The sequence below is a fragment of the Sarcophilus harrisii genome, chromosome 5 (genome assembly GCF_902635505.1).
Source record: "Sarcophilus harrisii chromosome 5, mSarHar1.11, whole genome shotgun sequence".
In the NCBI taxonomy this organism is placed as follows: Eukaryota; Metazoa; Chordata; class Mammalia; order Dasyuromorphia; family Dasyuridae; genus Sarcophilus; species Sarcophilus harrisii.
Window position 1 is genome coordinate 8,784,826 of NC_045430.1, and position 20,640 is coordinate 8,805,465.

A 20,640-nucleotide genomic window follows, 5' to 3' on the forward strand; every position below is an offset into this window, starting at 1 on the left:
CTGAATGGAAAAAAATTATGCTTTTTCCCTGACTAGACGGAATGCTTCTCCTAATCAGAGAAGACACCACCATCTTCAGATGCAAATAACACTTTCCAATATTAACTACGCTTTACATAAAAAGTCCCCTCAGGATAGGAGCTACAGCTGTATTATTAAGAGAAGAAATATGAGGAGAGGGATTGAGCATGCAGATGTGGGAGGCAGGTCTGTACTGTGGCTGGTGCTCACTGCTCACGAGAGCTCCGGCACCCCGTGCCTCCCCGCTCGCCTCCCGTCAACAATGGGCCACCAAGGAAGGAGCAGCTACTTCCTAAACAGTTAAAATTATTAGCAGAACTTTAGGATTGTAGTGAAGACCTATTTATAACACATTTCCAGGGGATTTCCATCCATTTAAAGAGAATTTTTGGAATTCTATTCCAAGCAAGATGGCCAGACTCTGAGGTTCTCTGGGAAACATCCCAAGGGGCTTTGCTACAAGGAGGGACAGGGAGAGACTTGGGTCCACCCACCCTTTTGAGGTAGAACAGATCACCTGCCCTCTGGATCCCTTTTTCCTCCTCCAGGAAATGAGGGCATAGGACATATAGTCTAACCGGAAGATCTTCAGCTCTAGTCTGTGTTTTAGGGTTGCGCCCGGCTCTGACATCCTGTGCTCTAACACATACAGCTCCAACATTCTATTTTCTAGGTTCTTCCCGACTTCCACATCACCAGTTCTAAGGTCTCTCTCTCTCTTACTTCTGACCATTCCCTGTTCTAAGCATCCTCCCGGCACTGACGCCCCATGTTCTAAGGCCCCCCCCAAGCTCGACGACTTCTGCTCTAAGATCCCTTTCAGCTCCGATAGTCTCTATTTTGCTTCTCATGCCAAGATTATAAGCTGGCAAAGTCCATGAGAGGTCTGCCGCCACTTGCCCAAGTTTCAAAGCCCTTTCTCAAGTATCCAAAGCCCCTCGTGGCCTGGGTCTGTCTCGCCATGCAAAGTACAAGGGATGAGGTATCTAACTTCTACAACCACTTGTCCCTTGTCTGGATTTTTCAGGAGAAAATGGATCTTTCTGCCCGAGTTGCTGCTTACAAATGGGCTCATAGTTTCTGTGACCGAATCAGTTCCCAGAGGCCCACTTTGATGATTGATCCCTAAAGGAGCCAGCCATGAGCACCTATTTGAACTTCAATTCATGTTGATGCAGTTCACTCCCAGGCTGCCCTCTCCAGCGTGGGCATGGGGAGTGTCAGGCAGGGGAATGACCAGATGGCACAGAAGCAGGTCCTGGCAGCAACCTCAGAGACCGTTTGAAATGAGGAGAAGGAAGACCGGGGCTCAGATCCTGACTGGGTCACTCACAGCCTGTGTGAGACAAATAGTGGATAACTAGTCTCTCTGCCTGTCCTTGCATGCCCTGAGAAGTGAGGGGAGGGGATGAGCCGGCCTCTGGAGAGCCCTTTGAGCAAGACCCACACGGTCTTGCACAGGAGGTGGTGGGGCTTTGGGCCCAAAGCATGGCTACCCAGGAGGTGGCTGGCACTTATCCCCCGGCCCACTGACTACTGAGAGACTTCTCCTCCAAGGCTACCTCCTCTTGTGGGAAAGGAGAGATGTGTTTGGGGGACCCAGGGGCCTTCCAGCTCTGGCGTCCCAGATACAACCGGGGGCCCGTGATGCTTAATCATGAGGAGATGGGGGCCGAGGACAGGCGGCAACCTGCTGTCTTATCACCGTGTGTTCCCACCCTAGAATCCTGGGACACAAACCTTTCTAGGACATGAGTTCGACAGTTGTAAAGGGTACAATTAACTAATTAAACTGCGTGATTCATGAATTCCAGGGTTAGGGTTATACACACATGCTTTCACACACATGTACACACACACATTATACATACACATGTGATACTATGTACACACACTCTTGCACATACATATATATCTACACTTTATACACACATATATGCATATTTGCATCATACACACATTCTCACATACACACATGTACATGTGTTTGTGCATTATACACACACAACTCCTGCACATGTACATATATATATCTACATATTATACACACTCTCACATACACACATTATCCACACAAACATATGTATTCCTCACACCCGTGCACATACATACATACGTATGCACTACACACACATATACATTATACACACATATAAAGATGCAGATGTGTCCATTTTTAAGTGCATCTATATCTGTATATGTCGCAGATCTGTGTATGGAAGGCTGGGGGCTAGGGGGGATGGAAGAAAGCTTCTACTCCACAGAGGCCAGCACCAGCAGGTAGCAAGAATCCTAATTGGAATCACTCAGGAAAGAATCCTTCTCCTCCCTCCTGAAGAATGGGGTAATTGCGTCTAAGAATTGAAAAATTGCTTCATTTGATCAAATATTTTGATTAGCAAGCAAATTAATTGTACTGTATCTTCATTTGTATTTACCAGGAAGAAATGGGAATTTAAAGAAACAACAGCAGTTTAAAAAAAGCTTTGTCATTAAAAAAAAAAAAAAAAAAAGACAAACCATCCCCAACATACAAATGAAAATAATGGGTGTGTGGGGCTCCCTCCAAGCAGGGCCTTCCTCCTGGGGAGAGCTGGGGGGAGAAGAGGCCCTGCTGCAAGAGCAGGACCCTGAAGGAGAGATGGGGGCTTCCAGCCCCCTGCATGCCCTAGCTTTAGTATTCCAACCTAAAAATGGGGATCAAAAAAAAAAAAAAAAAGAGTTCTCAGATCATTGTTGAAGGAAGGCTGGGTCTGAAGTCTGGAGAGCCGGGTTCCAGCTCTAGCTCCCCAGTCACTGCCTGTGAGCCCAAGGAGATTCCCATTGCAGGCCTTTCTGTGAAAGGGGGCAGCAGCTGGAGCCAGCGGCCTCTGAGGGCCCTGCCTGCTATAATCGATGGGCCATTCACCTTGAAGAACTGCTGTGAGCAAAGTGCTTGGGCAAGTCTGACAGGAGGTCTCACCCACCCCCGGATGCTTGCCAGCTGGCTGGCCAGGGAGAGCCGAGTGACCCGGGCCATCATCACCCTGGCAGCCAGCAAAGGGGCCCATTCCCCTTCATGGTGGAGTCTGCCCGTCAGGATCCGAGGAGGAGAAGGGGGTCTTGCCTTAGAGTCGCCCTTCCAGGCCAGACCCTTCTCTTCAAAGGAGAAAAACCGTGGCCCAGATTCACACAGCTCATAAGTGTCCGGAGTGGTATCAGGCCCCGGCTTGCTAACTCCCCAGGCCACCGTCCTATCCATGCTAACACACACTACTAACAGTTCTCATCACATGGGAGTAATGCAGTCGGCACCTGGTAAACTAAGGCTTAAAAGAAATGCGATTGTGCAGTCAATCCTAGTAATAAAAAGGGGTAAGGAGCAGGAGACGTCAGTCATCATCTTAATTCTCCACAGCACACAACGTGACTTACTCATAATAGTACTCTGAGGGAGGGACGTGAGATTTTACCAAAAAGGAAACTGAGGCACAAAAAGGGTTACAGAGAAAACAAGAGACAGGGTAGGACTGAACCACAGAGAGGGGCCCAGCTCCCTTTGCACTTGGGCCCCACTACCTGATTATATCACGCTAATCAGCGAGGGGCACAAATGTCCAATCCATAACCAAAATGGGCAGTCTCAGGACTACCTGGGGACTGCGTGGCTTTGGGCAAGTGATTTCATCTGCTGCCTCAGTTTCTTCCATTGTAAAATAGGGATAATAATAGTATCTACCTGCCAGGGTTGTGAGGATCTAACGAGATGAGAATTGTGAAATGCTTACCACAATCCCTGGCACACAATAAGAGCTTAATAAATGCTTGTTCATTTCCTCTGCCTCTATACTCCTGGAAGAAAATCTCAGGAGGAAGCAGCACCTTGTGTAACCCAAGGATGGGACTCCCCACTATGCACTGGATCTTTTTTCACTGGAACAGAATAAAAGGAGTGTTGGATAACAGAATCCCCAAAATACATCAATATTGACATAGACTGGCTTCAATAAGATGAAATGAAATTAGGATAAATGAAAAGTTCTATTCTTCGGTTCAAAAAATCAATTTCATAAATAAAAGATGTGGGAAGTCTGGCTAGACACAGATCCAATAGTCTTATCGGAGTGAAAATTAAGTGACTCAACAATGACAAGTATTGAGAAGCACTGTCCAGAACAAGTCAGGTCATACATGGCTCTGTTGAGCCACCTGTCCAGGTCACAAGTCCTATCTATAGCATTGTGTTCACCTGTAGGGGTTATATTTTATGAGAATAATATAAATATCCAGAAGAAAGAAAGAACTGGCACCCCACTCCCCTCCCACACTGAGGATGGTAGAGGGAACTGTGAGTGAAAGGATGTGCAAGACCACAACTTTCAGGGATCTGAAGGAAAAGCGATGAACAGTGCGAGGAAGAAGCTGCAAGAATGAATTTAAATGGAGTTGGAATGGAAGGAAAAACTTCCAATGAGAGTAGCCTGAAGATGAATTTGACTCTCTAAGGAGGGGATAGGTTTCCATCCTTATGAGAAGATTTCCGACTAGATGACCACGTAGATTCTGAGTATGATTATCCTTTGTTTACAAATAGGCAAACTGAGATCCAAGAGTGAAGGAGTCTTGCCCCAGATTCAGTTAAGGGTCAGAACTAAGGTAACTCTAACGAATAGATCACAGAATTTCATAGCAATAACGGACCCTAGAACTTATGGAGCCCAAGCTCATGCCAGAAGAAGGGGAGGAATTTGTCTGAGAAAATCAGGTTTCTATGTTTCTCAGTCATAAACCTGGTAGAGCCCTTGGCCCAAAATGTTTAACAATCAGTTTTGCATTGGTTTGCTAGTGAACGTTTCACAACCAGCTTTGTATGCGCAACATGTTTTTCAATTTAATATGCATTATTAACATTATGTCTAGACACCCACAAAACAATTAAGCCCAGATTTGTTATGTTTGTGACTTTCAAGGTGTAAATGCTCACAATGAATATTTCCCAACTTGGGCTTCCACTGGTGGGAGCTGGCTCCAGTATATCCCTGCCTGCACCAGCCCAGCCAGCCCAACCCACCTCATCTTGTGACTGAGCAAATTAAGGCCCAGAAAAGAGAAGCCTTGCTAACTGGGGATCTTCCTCTGAATCAATCTACAGAATGAGCATTCATTAAGCACCTACTGTATGCTGATGCTAAGTCCTGTGAGTATAAAAATGAAATATGGTTCCTTCAAGAAACTATTGGGGGAGCAGGGAGGGAAATAGCAGAGGAAGCCACTGATCTTTAAATCATTCACATCCTATCTAAAGCTTGCAACTTCTGAGGGAAGTGTTAAGTAAGTCGTCACTTCGACAGATTGGCACCCCTGATTCCATCTAGCTCACTACAATCTCCAGGACTGCCCCTCTATTAAGAGTTATTCCACACACCCTCTTTCACTCTCTTTAAAAATACATGGACAATGTAACACTTACTGTAAAAAGAAAAATAAATCCAAGCAACACCATTGGCAACCCATATAAAGAGATGAAGGCAATAAAAGATTACAGACATCTTGAGGGGGGTTATGGGATCTTCCCCAGTGGGAAAACTAAATTCTAAACTTCTTCTCTCTCTGGAAGTGTAGCAGAAGTATGTTAACCAGAACTGTATTTTTTCCATTTAAAAAATTCGGAAAAAAATAAAAATTTAAAAAATAATAATAAATTTTTAAAAATTTTGGGCATGAAGCAGCAACCAGGTAAGGCTCCCATTGGTCCCCCAGGGATGGGTCTATGACTTCCCAGGAGTGAGATGTGGAGTTGGGGTCCCAGCGCCTTCTAACTCAGAGTCTTACAAGGCAAATCAATTCACCTTTCCTGGGGTTTTGCTTCTTCATCTGCCAAATGGGAGCGAGGGTACGTGGGACCAGTTCTGACATTCTATGATCCATTTAATTACCCTAAGGATGGAATGGATGGTTTCATTCAAAAGCCTATTACTTCCATGGCAATAAAATTAGAAAAAAGTAGAAAGACTGCAGATGGGTTTCTGCTGGGTCATGATGTTTTAAAAAAAGGAAAGAAAAGTCTCTCGTTTGAGATGGGGTGGGGAGGGAACCTCACCCAAGAGTCAGTTGCTTGTTCTTCAGGGAAGAACAGAGGGGTTGGCAAATAGGGCAGCTGATGCACAGCTAAATGATGCTCTCCATCTCTATGTCTCTCTTCTCCTTCCTCCCCACTATTTCTCTTTCTCCTTCCCTCCTCTGTCTCCATACCTGACTATTTCTGTCTCTGGCTCTCTCACTTTCCCCCTTCTCTCTCTCCCCTTATCCCTCTCTTTTTTCCTCTCTTCTTCTCTCCTTCTGTTTCTATCATTGTCTCTAGCTCTCTCCATCATCCAGATCCATCCACCTTTTCCAGGAAATGTTCTTTGGAAGCAATTCAATTTATTTCTCTACTATGACATAGGAAGAGATTCCTGATTTAGAGGCAGACGCCCTGAGTTTGAGGCCCTTCTACCACTGAGCCATTCACCCACCACCTGCATCAAGAATCCAATCGATCCTATTTAACAGGGACTTATGGTGGTTTAGCCTTTGCCTCAAGAGCCATCGCAGGCTCCTACGCTAGGGGAGCGACACACTGAGCTTGCCCTCAGGAAGCTTCTCCTGGTAACACAGAACGTGGAAAACACATATGAATTCAACACATACTGAGTGTCAATCACTGTGCCAAGCTCCAGTAAAAAGCAAGCCAGGCCCTGACCTCAAGGAGTTCATATTCTATGGGAGAGGAAATTGGGAAAGGGGTATAATCGGCAAGCCACAGAGAAGCCCTGTGAGGGCCCCTCCAGCCCAGCGGCTAAGACCACAGTGCTGACATAGCATGAGAACAGGAGGGTGCCCGCATGCTGCCCAGGGAGCCAGGGAGTGGCCTCCAGCATGTTGGGAAGACTTTCTAGGGAGGATGTAGGACCCTAGAGATGTATCTGAAGTCCCTAACCCAACCCGCTCATTTTCAGAAGGAAAAATGAGACTCCAAGAAGTAACATGTCCAGAGTCAGGATTGGAACCCAAGCCCTCTGTCTTTTTCAAATTCAACTCTCTTTCCTCTCCCTCATGCTGCCTCCACATAATATTTTTATAGAAACATTTTAGTTTCTAGGTCTCTGGCAGAAAAGGGACCTTTCAAAAATGGATATGCTTCTTTAGAAACCACCAACTGCACATTACAGAAGTTCGCAGTTTCATATACAAAGAAAAACAGAAAAGAAAAAGAAAACAGAAAATAGAAAAGGAAGATTACATATTGAAATATTCATGAGAAGCAGAACCAAGATGGCAGAATCAGAGGTAGCCACCCAGCTGAACTCTCCCAACATTCCCCTCCAAACAACTTTAAAATATCTCTTCCAATCAAATTTTGGAATGGCAGAGCCAAGGAAAGAGCAGATGAGACTTTTTCTGCACTAAGAAAACGTAGGTGATCCAAAGGAGAAGTCTGTGGCACCAGAGCCCACACATGCTGATGAATCAGCAGTGGTGGTAGCCTCAGCAGCTCTCAAAGACAGGGAAGTGGTCAGAAAGACACTGGCACTGGACACAGCTGGCACTGACTGGTAACTCTTGCTCATGTACAGCTCTGGGCTGTGGTTCCAGGGGTCAGTCACAAAGGAGCAGGGATTTTAGGCAGCGTTTAGGACCAAAAGGAGAGTAGGAGCCCTTCCTGGATAAAGTCCATAACACAGACCAGGAAAACAGTGACCATACCTCTCCCACGATAACACCACCTGGGAAGCACTAAAATCTTGCAAAGCCTCAGAACTCGTTCTGCAGCACACACATAAAAAAGCCTGAAGCTTGGGATGGTGGCTCTCTCCAACTGCAGGAACATAGTCCAACTTTAACATAAAGTTCAATGTTGAGAAATAGAAAATGAAAGATCAAGAAATGAGAAGATGAACAAACAAAAACTTTGACCACATAAAAAGCTACTATGGTAGTTTTTTGTTGAAATAAATCGAGAAGACAATGATTTAAGAATAGCTACAAACAAAGCCTTAAAGGAAAATGTTAATTGGACCCAAGCACAAGCATTTCTAGAAGTGTTTTTTTTTTAAAAAAAAACACTAACAATAGTAGAGCAAAAAAAATTAGGATGATACAAGAAATTTATGAAAAGAAAACATGAAAAGAGAAAGCTTGGTAAAAAAAGGCACAAAAATTTATGAAGAAAAAAACTTCTTAAAAAGCAGAATAGTCCAAATAAAAATGTGCAATGAAGAAAGGAATTCCTTTAAAACAAAATTGGCCAAATGAAAAAAGAGGTACAAAAGTTTATTGAAGAAAATAATTATTTAAAAATTAGAATTGGTCAAGGGGAAACTAATGACTCCATAAGGCAGCAAGAAATAATTAATCAAAGTCAAAAGTATGAAAAATAGAAGAAAAGTGAAATATCTCACCAGAAAAAATAACTGGCCTGGAAAACAGATCCAGGAGAGATAATTTAAGAATTATTGGACTACATGAAAACCTCAACAACAACAAAAAGAGCCTAGACATCATTTCAGTAAATCAGAAAGGAAAACTACTCTGATGTCTTAGATCCAGAAGATAAAATAGAAATTGAAAGAATTCCCCAATCACCTCTTAAAAGAGATCCCAAAATGAAAACTTCCAGAAAAATTCCCAAACTCCCAGGTCAAGAAGAAAATACTGCAAGCAGCCAGAAACAAACAATTCAAATATCTTAAGAGCCACAATCAGGATGGCAAAAAATATAGTTGCTTCCACGTTAAAGGAGCAAAGGGCTTACGATATGATATTCAAAGGAACTAGCACAATCTCAACCTACCCAGAAAAACTGAGTTTAATCCTTCAGGGAAGGGGAGAGATTGACATTTGCTGCAATAATAGTCTTTCAAGCATTCCTAATGAAAAGACCAGAACTAAATAGAAAATCTGACATCCAAACATAAGACTCAAGAGAAGCACAAAAAGGTAAATATGAAAGAATAATCATAAGGGACTCAATAAAGTGAAATCATTTATATTCCTATATTGGAAGATGATACATGTAATTCCTAACTACTTGCTCAATCTTAGAGTAGTTAGAAGGAGTCTATACAGAGAAAGGGTATGAGTATGGGGATGAGTCAATTATGTTGAGATAATCTTCAAAATAAAGGCAGAATGAGAAAGAAGGATTCAGTGGGAGCAGAAGAATGGGAAAAGTAGAATGGGGCAAATATTCTCACATGAAAGAGATGCAAAAGAGCTTTTTCAATGGAGGAAAAATGAAGAAGAGGGAGGTAGGCAATATAATATATGTGTATATGTTTGTATATATATGCATATATGTATGTGTGTGAGTGTGTGTGTATATATATGCATGCCTATATCTACATACAAACTCAGTTGGAAATAGAAATCTATCTTACCCAGTAGGAAAGCAGGGGGAGAGAATGATAATGATAAAAAGCAGGACAGATTAAGGAGGGCAATGCTTAGAATTAAAATGGACTTTTGAGGCGAGACTGGATAAAAAGAGAGAAGAAGAAACAGAATAAAATAGGATAAAGGGGAATACACAGTAATAAAAACTATGAATGTGAATGGGATGAGCTCACCCATAAAATGGAAGCAGATAGCGATTGAATTCAAAGACAGAATCCAACAATATGTTGTTTACAAGAGAAGCACTTCAAACAGAAAGACATATACTCATATACAGTTAAAATAAGAAGCTAGAGCAGAATCTAGTATACTTCAGCTGAAGTAAAAAAAAAAAAGCAGAGATAGCAATCATGATCTCAGATAAAGTAAAAGCAAAAGACAAAATAAATTTAAAATTTTTTTAACTAATTACAATATATAATCAAAAAGACTTCATTTTGATAAAAATACCATAGACAATGAAGTAATATTTTTAAAAACCACAGCAAGTTTCTCTAATAAAGACCTCAATTCTCAAATATGTAGAGAATTGAGTCATAATTCTAAAAATAAGAGTCATTCCCAATTGATAAATGGTCAAAGGATATAAATAGGCAATTTTCATAAGAAAAAAATCAAAGCTATTTGTAGTCATACAAAAATCAAATGCTCATTGCTTAGAAAAATACAAATTAAAACAACCCTGAGGAGATACTATCTCACACCTATCAGAAATAAATGCTGGAAGGGATGGGAGAAAACAGGTACTCTAAAGCACTATTGGCATAGCTCTATACTGACCCAACCATTCTGGAGACCAATTTGGAGCTATGCCCAAAGGGCTTTAAATCTATGTATACCCTTTGAATGAGAACTGCCATCACTAGTTCTGTCTCTCAAAGAGTTCAGAGAAAAAGAGAAAGAATTTACATGCACAAAAATATGTATAGCAGCTCTTTGAATAGTGGCAAAAAAAAAAATTAGAAATTGAAGGGATGCTCATCCATTGGGGAATGACTGAACAGGTTGTGGCACATGGTTGGGATGGAACACTATTGTGCTATAAGAAATAAGAAGGGGGAAGGTTTCAGAAAAACATGGCAAGACATTTATGAACTGAGACATTGGAGGAACCCAGATTGTTGTGTACAGTTTAACAGCCATATTGTAATGATGATCAAGTGTGAAAGATTTGGTTACTCTTATCAACACAATGACCCAAGACAATTTCAAAAGATTCATGGTAAAAAAAAATACTTTCCACTTCCAGAGAAAGAACTGATGAACTCTGAGTGCAAATTGAAATATAATTTTCTTACTTTCTTTGTTTTTCTTACTTTTTGCAATATGGCTAATACAGAAATATGTTTTTCATGATTTCACATGTATAACTGAAATCATGTTGCTTGCCTTCTCACTAAGTAGCGGATGGGTAGAAGGGAGGAAAAAAAATGTAGAAATATTCATTTTAAATGGACAATTTTTAAAATGCCAGAATAAAAGGGATGGATTTGCTTTGGCTCCCTCTCCCCCACAGCCTGATTCATTTGTGAATATGGCTAACTTCTGGACAAGATGGCAGCTTAGGACTAGCATTCATCTTGCTGTCTGGGTACAACTGTGTAATGCAGCTCTAAGGCTCATCGCAGTTTTTTCTGACACAACTCCAACTCTCAAGAGTGCTATAAATATCATCATCGTCGTCCCCATTTATAACTAAGGTCCCAAGAGGCAGTGTCTCATAAGTCATCCAGAGAACAATTAGCGGAGCCCCCACACTGAGGGCCGAGTGTCAGCATTAATCTTGAGTAACTGTCCCATCCTTTCCTGGACAGGATAGCTGGGGGTGGCCATCCTGATGAGGTCTCACAGGAGAGTACTTTTACCTTCTCCTTTATCAAACGGCTTCGGCTTCCCGAGCCAATGTACTTCCATTTCCCCAGTCTCTGCATTATTCCCCGGATTCAAGTCTGGGATGCTTGGGGAAGCCCAGAGGTGCCCCCCATCCCTTGCACATAGCACTGACCCCATTAAGGCGCTGAAGTGGTCTGGACCACTTACCAAGCCAGCCCTTACCAAGATTGCCAAGAGCTTCCATGGCCTCTTGTCCCTCCACATCCACCTCAGCCATCTCTGCGACCTCAAATCTTACTCCTTCCATAGCTGCACCTTCCTGCTCCTCCTCAGACCCCTCACCTGGGCCTTCTCCAGCTCCTAGGTGAAGGCATCCTGAAAGACTAGCTGCAATCTGCGGCTCCTCTCTCTCAACACAACGTCCACATCTCTATCTTTGCCCCAAACCCTCATCCAGGCTTCAGGCCTTCAATTTCCCAAGGATTCACAACGAAAAATGATCTCTACCTCCAGGGAGACAACCAAGGATTACAGCAGTATCTGAGCACAGATAGTATCATTTTCTCACTTTTCCTTATTTTTTTTTGGCAATATGGCTAATATGGAAACGTTTTGCATGATTTCACATATATAATTGATATCCTATTGCTTGCCTTCTCCATGAGTGGGAGAGGGGAAGGAGGAAGGGAGAGAATTTGGAACTCAAAATTCAAATAGAAAAGAATGTTAAAAATAATGTATTTTTTAAAAAACTCAATGGCTAGCTCCTAATTGGTTGAACACTATGTTTAACTGTTGACAGTGACAGTCCCTTTTTTAGATGCAGATAAATGAAGCAATTGAAATTCTAAGAGCCAACTTACTTAGAGATTAGGAAATCCTGTGTTTCTAAGTTATTAAGGATAACTTAATAATCTTGGAGGTCTCTTTCACGCTGAGACCCCATGATTTGAAACCATCTCTGAAAAACTCTCTCCCCACCAACAGTGCACATTCGCTTTCCAACAGTCCACATGAAAGCTAGACTCGTTGTGCATTAAGAATCCCCTGGTGCTATTAGTCCATCCTCTCATATTTTAAACAATCATTAGAAAGTATTTTGACAAATGTGGTGCACATTTCATTGACATTCTTACCTCCTCAAAGAAACACGGGAAGTTCCGGAGGAAAAATTTCCAGTTTATGTGGGTGTTGAGATGAAGTCTTAATTTCTTCAGCACATAAGAATACTGAGAGTCTTTCAGCTTAGGGCATAAATCTTTTATGACCTGTGCAAAATCGGATGCTTTGATTATGCCTGTATCTTCTTTATCACATGCAGAAAATGCCTGGCAAAGAAAAAAAAGGATGTAGACCTGTCAGAGGCAGGCACAATTTCAGAATTATTTCTAAGGGAGGAAAGAGTCATGCAAAAATACACTATAAAGTTAATCCGTAATCCCATTTGGAGAAATAGTCATTTACTTAGACAAATAGCTCACAGTTCTTTAGTGGCCCAGAATTTACAAAAGAGAGAGGTGACTTCCTCCTGTAAGATCACTTCGCCAGTGATAGTCACAGAGAGGGATTCAAAGTTCATGTCAAGGCTGGTGCTCTCCCCACTCTGTCAGGCCTCCCAGGAAACCCCAAGATGGAAGCCTCCACAAACTGATATTCAGCAAACCCCAGAGGAGGAGAGCAGGAGTATTATCAAACAACTTTCAAAAGATTGAGCCCATGGCCAGAAATCATCCCTGACTCCCAAACAGGCTGCTCAGCGTGAAGCAAACGGGACCAAGCCGAGTTCCATTTCTGATGCCCTCACAGATGGGGGGGGGGGCCAAGCATGCTGTCTCAGTTTCCCAACTTGTAAAGTAGGAGTAATGAGACAGTGCTCTAGGAGGATGCATGGGAGTCCTTCAGAAGCAAGAACAGGCAGAGGTATTAACTGTCCTAAGCTGGAAACTGAGTAAGTAAGCCCCTCCTGGGCCCGAGTGCGGTCACCTGGAGTGGCGTCTGGACAGCGTCCGGTGCCTTGCATGGACCCTGCAGGCAGTCAGACCCACCTTGAGCCCTGACGGGCTGACCAGGCTGGGATCTGATCCCTTCAGAAATCTCAGGCTCAGACTATCAGGAGCCCGAATTGGGGCAAGCCAAGGTAGACATGCCCTTTGCTTTCCTCAAGCTGGCTCTCTGCGAGCCTGGGTCGGGCCAAGCTGAACACAACTCTCTTGGAGTATCTCTCTAAAGAAAGAAATGGCAGTTAAGCTACCCTGAGGATCGGAATCCTTGAGAGGGGAAGCTTCCAGTGCAGCAGGAGAATGGATCCCCAGGACTTCCTCTTTGTACCCAACTCATGGGAGCAAGCTCAGGAGCGCCAAAAGGGGCCCCAGAAAGCTGCCATCTTCCACCTGAAGGAAAGCCATATGTGCCCTAGAAGCTGTTGATCATGACAGCATCCTGCATCCAGAGCCAGCAAGGACCAACATCCTCATTTCCCAAGTCAAGGCGACTGTACTCTGAGTTGGGCGCTGGGCTGAGTGGCTAGGGAAAGGGAAGGAGCACAAAACCTCAGCTCCCGGAGACCTCATGGTCACAGGGACACAACATACAAGTGACTGTACAGAACAGATGGTGACAGGAGATGTTGGAGATAACAAATGGGGGGAGGCGCTGGACAAAGAGGTCTTCTTCTAGAAGCCTTTCCCAAGAAAGATTCCTGTAGAAGCCTTTCCCAGTCCAATAGAAGAAGGTGGAATTTCTGTGGATTTGAAGGGAGACAGGTGAAGATGTGGAGATAGAACCTTCCAGGTATGGAAGGCATTCAGTGGGAATGTGCACGACCAGGAGATGGAGAATCTTGTCTATGTTACAGCAAGGAAGACAGTGGGACTAGATCCAAGAATAGGAGGTGGGAAGGGAAGTGAGCAAGACTCAGACGGTGGGACGGTTCCAGGTTATGAAGGGCTACAGACACCAAAAGGGGCATTTATATTGGACCTGAAGGCCCTAGGCAGCCATTGAAGTTTGTTGAGAAAAGGGAGTGACATGGTCAGACCCAGACTTTGGAAAGATCATTGGGTTTTCATGCAAACAAAAATCAATGCAGCCAAAACTAGAAGGAGAGCAGGAAACAGGAATAAATTTTACAGCAAATTTCTTTGATAAAAGCCTCTTTTCTCAAACATATAAGGAAATGAGCCAAAGTTATAAAAACAAGAGCTATTCTCAATTGATAAATGGTCAAAGAAGATGAACAGGCAGTTTTTGGATGAAGAAATTAAAGCCATTTATAGTCTTATGAAAAAAATGACCTAAATCAGTGTTAACTAGAGAAATGGAAATTAAAACTCTAAGGTAACATTCTCATATCTTAACGCTGTCTAATATGACAGAAAAAATAACAGGAAGGGAATATGAAAAAGAAAGGCTACTAATGCACTCTTGGAGTTGTGAGCTGATCCAATCATACTGGAGAACAATTTAGAACTGTGCCCAAAAGGCTATAAAACTGTACATACCCTTTGAACCAGAAATATCACCACTAAGTCCATATCCCAAAGATCAAAGAAAAAGGACAAGGATTCACATCCACAAAAATATTTACAGCAGCTCTTTTTGTGGTGGCAAAAAATTGGAAATTGAGGAAATCCCATCCATTGGGGAATGATATATGTTTATGATGGAATACAATGGTGCTGTAAGAAATGATGATGAGGATGCTCTCAGAAAACCCTGAAAAGACTTATATGAACTGATGTAAAGCAAAGTAAGCTTTACTGAACAAAGATCAGCTGTGAATCATTTAGCTATTCTGATTAATCCAATGATTAAGAAAATTCCAAAGGACCGATGATGAAAAATGCTGTCTACCTCCAGAGAACTCTTGGTCTCTGAATGCAAACTGAAGCAGATTTTTTCATTTACTTAAATTATCTTGGGTTATTTTGGGTTTTTTGAAGATCTATATAGAAATATGTTTTGCATGATTTTGTCTGTATAATGGATAGCAAACTGCTTGCCTTCTTAAGGGGTTGCAGGAGGTCAGGAGTGAGGAGGAGAATTGAGAACTTAAAAATTTTAAATGAATGTTAAAATAAAATATAATCATTCTTTTTAATTAAAGAATTTGAAAAAACCAAAAATCACTTTGAGATCTGAATGGAGGAGGGTCTGATGAGAAAACTCAGGCCCAGGGAAGGAAAATTACTTTGCTCAAGGTCACAGAGCAAAGCATCAAAGGTAGGTATAAAAACAATCTTTTGACTCCAGATTTCGTGCTCTTCCCATTAGTCTGGCTTTTAGAGAGACCAGAGAAGCAGTAAATGGGATTGGATCTGGTGTCCAATCAGCAATGAGATCAGTAGAAGAATACATGGGCATTTGGCTACTAAAGGACAAAGAGCCCCGCGTGGCGTCAGACCCCGTGAATCCCTGTGGGAGTGTGGATACTCTGGGGGCCCCTCCATCCTGTACCATGAGGCACTATCAAGCAAGGGATGTACTACCAATTTAATTACTAGGCAGTCCAGGCACTGTGCCCAAAGGACAATCAAAGTATGCAGGCCCATTGATCCAGCAGCACCACTACTGCATCTGTATCCCAAAGAGATCATAAAAATGGCAAATATATTGATAGCAGCTTTTTGTGGTGGAAAAGAATTGGAAATTGAAGGGATGCCCAAGCACTAGGGAATGGCTGAACAAGCTGCACAGGAACCCTCTGCATTTTCTGTGCAGCCTTGCTTCAGTTCCTGCCACCCCTGCCCCAGGGGGTCCCCAGACTGCCCTCCTGCCTCAACTGCAGCCCCTCATGAGCTGGGGATGAGCTCTCCTTCTAGAAAACCCAGGAGGGAGGGGGGAAGAGCCCCCACTTGGAGAGGCTCTGTCCCTCACTAGTCATGATCCTCATTTGTAAAAGTGACAGCTCCTGTCTATGAGTCACTTCACATCTATTATCTGATTGGAGCACCCATTCTGAGGCTAAAAGAGATCAAAGTGACCAGGGTCACTCGGCTCTTAAGTATCTGAAGCAGGACTCAAACTCCCCTCTTTGCAGTTCCAAAAAGGTCAAAGCCTTGGTTCCATCCACTTTGCCATGATTCTTTTCATTAAAAAAATGAAGGTCACCTATGCTAATCTATGTCCCCCAGTGTTTCTATAAGCCCTGCAGCAGTCTAGAAACAAAAAGAGTATATTTATGAGCCTTGAGACCCTGGGCATCCTACTGGAGTGCATTTTGGCTCTACCTCCCTTGGCTCCCCTAGCCCATCAGAGATCACGTTAGAAGCCACAGAGCGCCACGGATATGGGGGGTGGAGCACGTCAAGGTGCCTCGAAGGGGCAGCGAGCCCTGGAGGTGGGCGCGGGCAGGGGCAGGGGCCGTACCTTGCAGAATGCGTGGCAGTTCATGGTGACCATTTCCTTCATCTTCTTCAGGGCCTGTTCGGGAGTCAGGGCCGAGAAGCTGATTGGCTGAGGCTCTTCCTTCTCCCTGGAATGGGACTTGATAGGTTTTAAGTTTTCAAGTGCCTTCAGGAAGTCGTGATAGTAGATGAGATTGTCATTATAGGCGATCCCCAAGCTAGAGGGAGAAACACACACAGAGAAGCCTCAAAAGCTGCCATGTGCCAGACAAAGCATCCTGGGGAGCACAGGGTCGCCTCCTCCGCAAGTCCTCCTGCAATATGGCGGTCGGCAGCGAGCTCGCTCTCCTCCGACGTCACCACTCATTTCCAGCTGGAGACACAGAGCTTGGCCCGTGTGTGCGTGCATAAACGAATATACACACACATATTCCCATCCCCATATTCTTTTACCTACAACTTCAAGACATTTTGTCTAGAACAAATGTTCTTAAACTAAGATCTGTGAAGTCGGTTTTTAAAACCTATTTTTGGAAAGTGTAATTCTTTGTAATAGACTTCGTGACCCTGGACCTGAGCCCTGCATACAGGTGGCACTAAATAAGTGAGGCACTAAATAAGTATCGGCCCACAGCAGCCTTAGGACTCAGAATCAGGCAATCTGGGGAGAAGGGCTGACCCAGCTAAGGCTTCTCTGGGCTCCCAACATATCGGTGAGAAGACGGCTGGTCTGGAAGGGGGGATACCCGGTGGAAAGCCTTGCCTCGGACAAACATCAGCTGGTGATCCCGGTCATCTTGCCAAGAGCCCCCTCACAGTTCTCCAGAGCATAAAATCAGAACAGGTATCAACTCTTGGTGATTCCATGGTCTTCACTGGGAGTTCCCAACACCAAAAAAAATCATAATCCCAGTCCAAAAAAAAGGAAAGGAAAGGAAAATAAAGGGAAGAGAAAGAAAGGGAAGGAGGGGAGAGACAGAGAGGGAAGAAACAGGGAGAGGAGGAGGAGAGGAGAGAAAAAAGAAAATGATGGAGTTGGACTAGAGGAACCCTTCAAATTCTTAGGGTAATTTATCTGATTCTGTGACTTGGGTGACTGGAGAAGCAAGAAACTAAGGGTCACCTCTTAAGGAGCTATTTCCATAGTCCAGGTGAGAAGTAATGAGAGGCTGAACTAGGCCAGGGGCTGGGGGAAAGAAGGGACAGATTTAAGAGACACCTTGAAGGAAGATTGAATTGGCAAGGCTTAGTGCCTGGTGAGAATCCAAGTTAAAGTCCTTTTAAAAAGCTTTTCTTCCAGGCTTGAAACTGACGTTGCCAAACTTTGCTCTCAAAACCCTGGCAGAAAATACTCAAAAATATTTTTTACAACCAGAAACTCGGCTGTTTAGTAGTTTCTCAAAAAAAATCCGTTTGGTTGTGCATCTAAATATAGACATCCATGTATAAATGTGCTCTCATTTCTCTCCCAATTCTCTGAGGAGCAGAGATCCCATTTTAGCCCCAAATCTGTCATTCATCATATTTACAGCTAAAAGGGACCCTGGGAAGCCCAAGATTAGAGGCTCAGAGCTGGAAGCGACCTTAGATGTCATTGAGTTCAACGGACGAGAAACCTGGGGCCCCAGTGGCTAAACAGCTTACTCATCAAGGTTACTCAGGAAGGAGATTGTTTGGATTCGAAACCAGGTTCTTTGACCCTGGATCCATGTTTTTTATATCCATTATACTGCCTACTTTTCAGAGACTGAATAAGAAAGATTGTAGAGTAAGCTCCTGAGGGCAGGTACTATTTTCTGATTCCCATGATCTTCCTTAGCCACAAAAGCCAGTTAAAAAAGACTTGGTGAATGGATGAACGAATGAATATGGAGCAAGAACAGGGTCTCTGAGCTGGTACTGCCAACCCCTGGCCGGCTGACCAGTTTCCCTCCCTAAGACTCAGTTTTCTCCTCTGTGCAATGGAAACAATCCTTATACAGCCTAACTCTGAAGGAGTGTTTGAACAATCAAATAAGATAATGAACTTGGCATTGTGTATCCTCCTATATGGGATCCCATGATGGAGACACAATATGACAACACAATGGAAATGGCATTGGCTTTGGAAGCAGAACTTTTAAATTCTGATTCTGCTGCTGTTTACTAACTGTGACCTGGGTCTCAGTTTCCTTTTCTGTAAGATGAGAAAATTGGACTGGATATCTCTGAGATCCCTTCTAGCTCTAGACTTAGAATCCTAGGATTTCTTAAGAATCATAATTTCAACAACTTTGTGAAGATAATTGACTATGAAAGACTTAAATCAACAAAAGATCAACAGCAATTGCAAAGGACACATGATAAAATCTGTTAAAACATATTTCTTTCCTTCATCCCTCCCTCCCTCCCTCCCTCCCTTCCTTCCTTTCTTCCTTCCTTTTTTCCTTCCTTCCTTCCTTCCTCCCTCCCTCTCTCTCTCTCCCTCCCTTTCTCTCTCTCCTCCTCCCTTCCTTTCTCTGTCTCTTCCTTCCTTTCTTTCTTTTGAGGGATGGGATATGACTAATAAAGGAATTTGTTTTGCATGACTGGATATGCATGTATATGTATATTTATATATATTATATATTATATATATCATGTCTTCTCATTGGGTGTGGGAAGATGAAGAAGAGAATTCAGAATTAAAAATAAAATAAAGTTGAATTTTTAAAAAGAATAATCACAATTTTGGGGAACCAAAGGGTGACAGAGAAAAACAAAGGTGGATAGAGTAGAACTCTAGAGCCTGACTAGCCAGGCTCAAGGACATCAAAAGAATTCCACTCCCTCCTTGCTGTTTAGAGTGGGAGACAATGGGGCTAGGTGCTGCCAGCACTAAATCATCATTCCAGAATCTCTTCCTCCCAATTTAGCATCAGTTAGGAAAACAAGATCTCAAGTAGAATGTCAATAGGTCTGAAGGGAATGGCTTTCTGTCATGTATCAGACAGAGGACTTCTTTGACTCAAAACTGACCCTCAGAGGTGGCTGGTTTGGAAGGCAGAAAATAAGAGATTGCCTCCAGCTTGTGAGGAGTGGAATAAGCCTGGATCCTATCGAGGAAGAAGAGAACTAAGATTGTTTAACCCAACGAGGATCAAGGTCTGAGGGAGCAAGTGTGGCCTCTGGATGAGGTCTTTGGAGGGCTCTCTCCGGACTTGTATTTCCTTCCCACTGAGAAGGAAAACAAACACTTGTTTTGCTTCTCTTCCAACCCTCTCTTCCTTTCTGCTCAGCCAGGAAGGCAGAGCTCTCTGTTTGCTTTGTCTCTCTTTTTTTCTGAAGGAAGGAACAATAGGAAACCATTTCTATGAAAATGGCTCCTTAGTCTAGTTCCAGCTCTTCTCTCCTGAGCTTCAAGTACCTGCTGGACAGATCCACTGGGATGTCTTGTAGGCTGCCCTAACTCAACATCCTGATCTTTCCTACGACTAAGGAGTGAGAGTCAAGGAATAAAAAGTGATAGGCCTGCATACAATCAACACCCAGTGTCAGTTGATTCAAAAGCATTTATAGAGCACTCAGATGCTGCTGGATGTCCAAAGAAAAAAGAAATCAGCCCATTCTCTCAGGAGCTTATGTTCTCTTGTAATATGGGAAGATGAGTTCCAACTGAACATTGGGCATGTCCACTATGGAAGATGGAAGGAGGGATGCATTGCGTAAAATGGCATGGAGGTTTGATTCTGCCTCCATGGCCCCCAGCTCCTTCTAGCCACATGTCTATCACCATCACTGCCCCCCCCCCAATTTGTGACCCCTTCACTCTCATTTGAACTAATAGCTTATTTGAAATAAAGGTTATTTGGCTTCCAGTCTTGTCCCAATTCATCTTCCATACAACTGATATTTGGAAAGTACAGAATTCTCTGTGCTACAACTTACTAACTTACTAACTGGGCAAGTCAACCTCTATTTGCCTGTTTCTTCTGTTATAAAATGGAAACAATAATGGCACCTGCCTCAAAAAAATTGTGGTGAGGATTAAATCAGATAATATTTGTAG

At 43.2% G+C, this 20,640-nt stretch overlaps 1 protein-coding gene across 1 annotated transcript in view; it reads right to left on the reverse strand.

Annotated features, from left to right (window-relative positions):
* EFCAB6 (EF-hand calcium binding domain 6) overlaps positions 1 to 20,640 on the reverse strand; it is a 165,367-nt gene that overhangs the window by 15,136 nt on the left and 129,591 nt on the right. The window contains exons 23-24 of the mRNA XM_031938646.1: positions 16,636 to 16,831; positions 12,405 to 12,596 (exon numbers count right to left, since the gene is read on the reverse strand). Of these exons, the coding sequence (XP_031794506.1) occupies positions 12,405 to 12,596; positions 16,636 to 16,831 (388 nt within the window). The remainder of the gene's footprint in view (positions 1 to 12,404; positions 12,597 to 16,635; positions 16,832 to 20,640) is intronic.